Source organism: Saccostrea cucullata, unplaced genomic scaffold (genome assembly GCF_032062105.1).
Source record: "Saccostrea cucullata isolate Sc308-1 unplaced genomic scaffold, CSIRO_AGI_Scuc_v1 ctg204, whole genome shotgun sequence".
In the NCBI taxonomy this organism is placed as follows: domain Eukaryota; kingdom Metazoa; phylum Mollusca; class Bivalvia; order Ostreida; family Ostreidae; genus Saccostrea; species Saccostrea cuccullata.
In genome coordinates, this window is record NW_026940736.1 from 339,252 (window position 1) to 345,251 (window position 6,000).

General features: G+C 35.6%; 1 protein-coding gene across 9 annotated transcripts in view; it reads left to right on the forward strand.

Annotated features, from left to right (window-relative positions):
• The window catches only part of LOC134256173 (frizzled-5-like), a 41,012-nt gene extending 35,437 nt beyond the window's left edge, over window positions 1–5,575 (forward strand). For all 9 annotated transcript variants that reach the window (XM_062738812.1, XM_062738819.1, XM_062738818.1 and 6 more), the window contains one exon: window positions 2,204–5,575. In XM_062738812.1, coding sequence (XP_062594796.1) covers window positions 2,939–4,714 — 1,776 coding nt within the window. In that variant the 5' untranslated portion in view covers window positions 2,204–2,938 and the 3' untranslated portion in view covers window positions 4,715–5,575. The remainder of the gene's footprint in view (window positions 1–2,203) is intronic.
• The last annotated feature ends 425 nt before the right edge of the window (window positions 5,576–6,000 follow it).

The following is a 6,000-nucleotide window of genomic DNA, read 5'->3' on the forward strand; positions in this document are numbered from 1 at the left end:
TAATCGCTAAACGACAAATAAAGAATTATCTTAATCTGATGGAAAAGATCCGCCTAATCGCCTCATTAGACCCTGTTTGGCAAACACATTTATAAGGTAACGTTACACAATTACAAAAAATTCTAACCAGTTTTGAAATATTTATGATTCAAATATTAAGAAGATAAATTAAAGAATTGATAATCTAGTTATTTACAAATCTTGTTAATTGTATAAAGGTTAATTAGATTGCCCTCATTGACACGCATTTTGAATAATATTCAACTCCACGGGGTGGCTGCTCATACGTGCTAAGACCGTGAACATTTACAACATGGGGTGGCAAAAATTGGCTTAATTTTCGATAACGGTTACGCAAAAATTGTGAAAAACTTATCCTTTAGACTTTGATAAAATTCCTGTACCTTTTTACCCGTGTTTTTTGTAATTCATACATTTACGCAAGTGTCAGATATTTTAAACAGAAATGAGAATTTATGTAATTAGGAGCTTTGTGGATGTATGCAATGTTTGTCAAGGGGTCGGTCATGTTCGTACGCGTGCAAACAACTTTTCATCGTGTAATAAATGTCATTTTGTATTAATAAAATTCAAGCTATTCATCACAATTGTAAAAGTAATACTAAAGATGATGTCTAAGATTCATTAAAACATTGCGCTCAGGGCTGGGGCTTGCTTTTTTGATGAACTTTCTTTTCTCTGTACTTAGAGACATATTTATGATTATTATACGTTTATTGTACACAAACGATGAGCAATAAAATATAACTCTAAACATAAAATATTTCTAAGTAATAAATTATAACGATCAGATTTAGTGTGTCAACTCCCGCATTTCCGAATAAAGTCATTTGGCGGGGATTCTACCATCTCGTGTATGATAGGGTACTGAATCCTTTCCCAAGTTCAGAAAAAATCTCCCAATCTGGCAGGCAATTTTCTGTGGCCTTGTGTCCGGAGTTCTACAAAGCAAAGATGTTTTGTACGCTGTCCAACAATGCACTTGTTAGTGTGTCTTGACAAAGGGTGAGCCCCAATTAGACTAATTAGCGCTGGATCCCCATCGTGCTGTTGTCCACTCCGTGGTCGTAAGGAGGCATCCGTCTCTGTCTAGTACCTTGTATCTCGCTATGTTGAATACCCTTAACCTTGATTCTACCAGAAACTATACAGATGCGCTCTCCTTTTTAATTGAGGGATTTCTATGGGTAGATTTTAAAGAGAACTCTGTACAAAATGCTCTGAGCAAAATATGTATTATTGGTGGCGGAGGAAAGCCTATAGACTGCGCATTTATAAAGAAGTTTTATCTATATATTCGCTCTAAGAAACAAAACTGCATGTCGATTTTAAAAATTAATGCAGGATTATTTCTTTTCATTGCATTACGAGATATCAAACTATTGGCCATAGATATTAAGAAGATAAATACTTATATGTGAAAAAGAAATACATTTATTTCAGCAAGAACAATTGCAAAAACAGCTTCATTATTTAATGTTCGTCTGTGTAATGCCCTGGTACGGTCATTCAAACTTAATTGCCGCTGTTCCTTGTAGTTTGGTATGAAATCCTTGACAAATGTGTGGCTATTTAACGTCCATATTTTATTATGTTTACTTTGTCTTAAAACAAGACAAGGGGATATGTTAGGGTATGCCAGAACTTGGAGACAGACCGACGATGAATAATTTGAAAAAAAAGAGGAAAAATGAAACCGCACTTGCTTGAACCTAAAGTGAAAAAAATCTCATTAAATCATTGAAATAGTAATCAGAATAGCATATGTCGTTCTATGCAACGTACAAAACACTCATACAATACTGGCTAAGACGGAGAGGTTAAACAAATTTAAAGCCAAACAATTCCTTTGTTTCGGTCAATGTATGAAGCTTGAAATATGACAGCAAATTTTCCTCTTTAAAACTTTTCCAAACATACAAATTTTGTCTAATGTAAACACATTTGATAAATAGGGTTCCGAAATCCTGCTGAGACTTTTGGTAAATATTTCAAGTGACATGATCGCCTACATTTGCTTGGTTTGAACTTTCAACAATTAAGGCTATTTTCGTATTTGGTGAAATTGACTTGAGATACTGGTTAAAATTCTTTTATTTCTTATTTCATATACACATGCGGTGTTCTGTTCCAAAGGTTTGTTCTAGCTGCACAACTGATATTTAATATTTTGTATTTTCAGGTCCATTTACTTTAAAAGCTTGAAGCGTAAAATCTCATCTTAATGAGGAAGGCGGAGCCACGATAATTATGACATCTCTGCTACCCGACTAACGATTGGCTGCCTGAAATTTGATGGACGTGCGTCATCTCATAGGGCAATGAATAAAACACGTTTATCCAAAGTAAACTGAAAAATTTGATCATATCTGACATGTGTACATGCAATAAGTTTTTTGTTATCACGGAATTTTCCCAGTGACTTGACCAAGTGAGGTTTAGAAACAGTGCCTCTGCTGAAAAAAAGATTTAAATTTCATTATCTTGTGTTTTTTGCGGAACACTGCAGTGATTAAGAGGATAAAGCTGAATTCTGTGTGTCAAAACGGGACTTAGAAACCATTGCGGGTACATTATTGAAAAGCGAACTAATCCGTTAGTGTGTCATAAGAGGATTTTTAGCACGTCGCATGTGAAAACAAGACATTTAATATTAAGTTAGCCATTCACTCAATGACAAGAAGGAGGAGTGAATTTCTTTGTGTTTTCTGTTTTATACATCAACAAAAAATACAACTTCGACCTGTGCAACAATTGTTCGATAATTTCTCTGTGTTGTGGATAGTATAGAACTAATCAATGGCACGCGTTATTCATTAATTACGCACAAGTTGATGAGAAAGCAAGAAGTTAAGATTTAGGATATAATGCCTTGTATCGCCGGTAGCTATTAGTGTATATAAACTTTACAGAGGGAATGATGGCGCTCTGCAATAAGTTTGTTGACTATTTGTTTTTCGTATTAACTTTCACATTTTTCCTGTATGTCAACATCTGCTCGGTCGGGGCAGAAGAGGAGCGAAGATGTCAAGAAATCACGATCCCAATGTGTAAGGGTATTGGATATAATCTGACCTACATGCCAAATCAGTTTAATCATGAGACACAAGAAGAGGCCGGATTAGAGGTCCACCAGTTTTGGCCTTTAGTGGAAATCCATTGCTCACCGGATCTAAAACTCTTCCTGTGCAGCATGTATACTCCGATTTGTATACCGGATTACAAGCATCCCTTACCAGCATGTCGATCCGTCTGCGAGAGGGCCAAGTCTGGATGTGCTCCGTTAATGGCCCAGTACGGATTCGAGTGGCCCGAACGAATGAAGTGTGAGAATTTACCTGTTTTTGGAAGTGGAAAACTGTGTATGGACCATAATCAGACAGAATCAACTGCTTCTCCACCCAAGAAGGATCATCATGATAATCCCTATAAACCGGACCACCCGAGAAAGAAGAAACCAAACCAAGGAACCAATAAGCCAAACCCGAACAGACCCGATATACCTATTCCTAGACCCTACGATCCCACGGACCAAAACTATGTCATTCCTCCTGGTTTAAACAGACACTGTGACTGCAAATGCAGAATGGCCCATCTTGATGAAACGAATGCATTTTACAACAAAATATCAACCGGGGGTTTCGAGAACTGTGCTGTTAACTGCACGAGTCCTTATTTTACCCCTGACGAGATGACATTTGCTACATTCTGGGTAGGTTTGTGGTCCATTCTATGCTGCATCTCAACTTCTATGACTGTACTAACTTTTCTGGTGGATACTGAACGATTCAAGTATCCAGAGAGACCCATCGTGTTCCTCAGTGTCTGCTATTTCATGGTGAGTGTCGGGTACATAATTCGACTGATCGCAGGGCACGAAGCTGTAGCGTGCGATAAAAATGTTATCCGATATGAAACCACCGGACCTGCTTTGTGCACCGTCGTTTTTCTTCTGGTGTACTTTTTTGGGATGGCTTCCTCCATTTGGTGGGTGATTTTGTCCTTCACATGGTTCCTGTCTGCTGGTTTGAAATGGGGACAGGAGGCCATTGCCAGTTATTCTCAGTATTTTCATCTTGCCGCCTGGCTCATTCCGTCAGTCAAAAGTATTGTAGTGCTCGCCAAATCCTCCGTGGATGGGGATGCTATTTCCGGAATATGTTCCGTTGGAAATCAAAATTTAGACAATCTTCGTTGGTTCGTTGTAGCACCACTGTTCGTATATTTGATTATTGGAACTTCCTTTTTAGTGGCAGGATTTGTGTCGTTATTCCGAATTAGAAATGTGATCAAACAACAAGGAAGGACCACTACGGACAAATTGGAAAAACTCATGATTCGAATAGGAGTTTTTTCCGTACTTTATACCGTGCCAGCGACAATTGTTATTGGTTGTTATATCTATGAACTGACTCTCAAGGAAAAGTGGGAGAGAAGTAAAAACTGCCCCTGTGAGGGAAGTGAATCAAAACCTGACTATTCTGTGTTTATGTTAAAATACTTTATGTGTTTAGTGGTCGGAATCACATCCGGGTTCTGGATCTGGACCGGAAAAACGGTCGATTCCTGGAAGAGACTTTTCAATGGACCTTGTTGTAGACGGGACAATACAAGCTTTAATTCTCGTTTTTCAAAACCAGCAACTAATTCCACATACCCTGGTGTTAAACCTCTTCCGTTAAGTCAGGTGTGAATTTATTAAGTGGAATACTCCGATAAAAATACATAGGGTAAAATAAACTTGAAATTGAAATGATTTTTTTTTATATATATAAAACGAAGAACATGCGTGAATCAGTATGTATATGAGAAAGAAAAACTCTGAATGTGATATGATACATACATTGTATATGTTTGTTCTTTTTTCTGTAAAGTTCAATGTCTGTAGGAATTTGGATGTGACAAAACCAGGGCTATTATGTCAAAGTATTCTTTTCGATATTTCAGCTGGAAGGAGCAAGATTATTATCTATGATAGAGTTAATCCTCTAGCAAAATATTTTATATAATTTCACTTGTCAGTTTATGGCATGTTAAATTTCTAATAGTCTATCGGCTAATTGATCTTTAATTTTCATTAATATGTTTACAAATGATTAACTGTCAAATGATGATAAATTTTCACCCTAAGGGAATTTTTTTCACCTTGTTAAGTGAAAATGTTATTACAATTAAAAGTCGATTTCATTAGAAGGTTTCTACTGCATGTCATGTTAGTTGCTTGCAGTTGTGAATTATGTATGTTCAAAAATGCCCTGTTCGCTTTTTAATTTCTCGACTTCCCCAGTGCTTTTTATGTAATATTATTTATATTTTGTACATATGTTGTAAAATACTCATTTGTCATTGTTGGTATTATTTTACGAAATAATGCCGATGTTTTATGTTACGTGTACAAATATGTAAATTTTTACAAAGTACTGTGTAAAATAGAGACAATCAGAGAAAAAATGTAATCTAAGAATCTAGAATCAAATCTTTGCCATAATTTTCATTAAGGTGCTATATATTTCAACCTTGTGCAAGAAATAAAGATTCAAAATGATGGTCAAAATATGTTGATTTGTTTTTTTTTTACGTAAACTAGAAAAAGAAACATTTTAATAATTAAAATTTATAATAAATCAAGAAAAAAATGTGACCCGCAGTCTGTTAATGTTGCTATAATGATTAATAATGTAGAAATATTTTTATTTGAATTTTGGAATCTTTTTTATTATTACTAAATTATTCATTTTGTAAAATGAAAGTATGTTTTAACTTCAATAGAAATTCAGATCTATAGTTCGTTTTGCCTGTGCATCACGAAGGTATAGTCATATTTGTGTATCTGGAAATAAGTGTGCTAACGACTTTCAGATTTTTTTCCTGGGTTGGATAATGATTTATTAAATACTTGATATTTTATTACGAAAATTGTCAATAAGCTAAAGGCTTCGCTGTTAACATAGTCCTGTTGTCTGTGTTAAATTTGGGGGT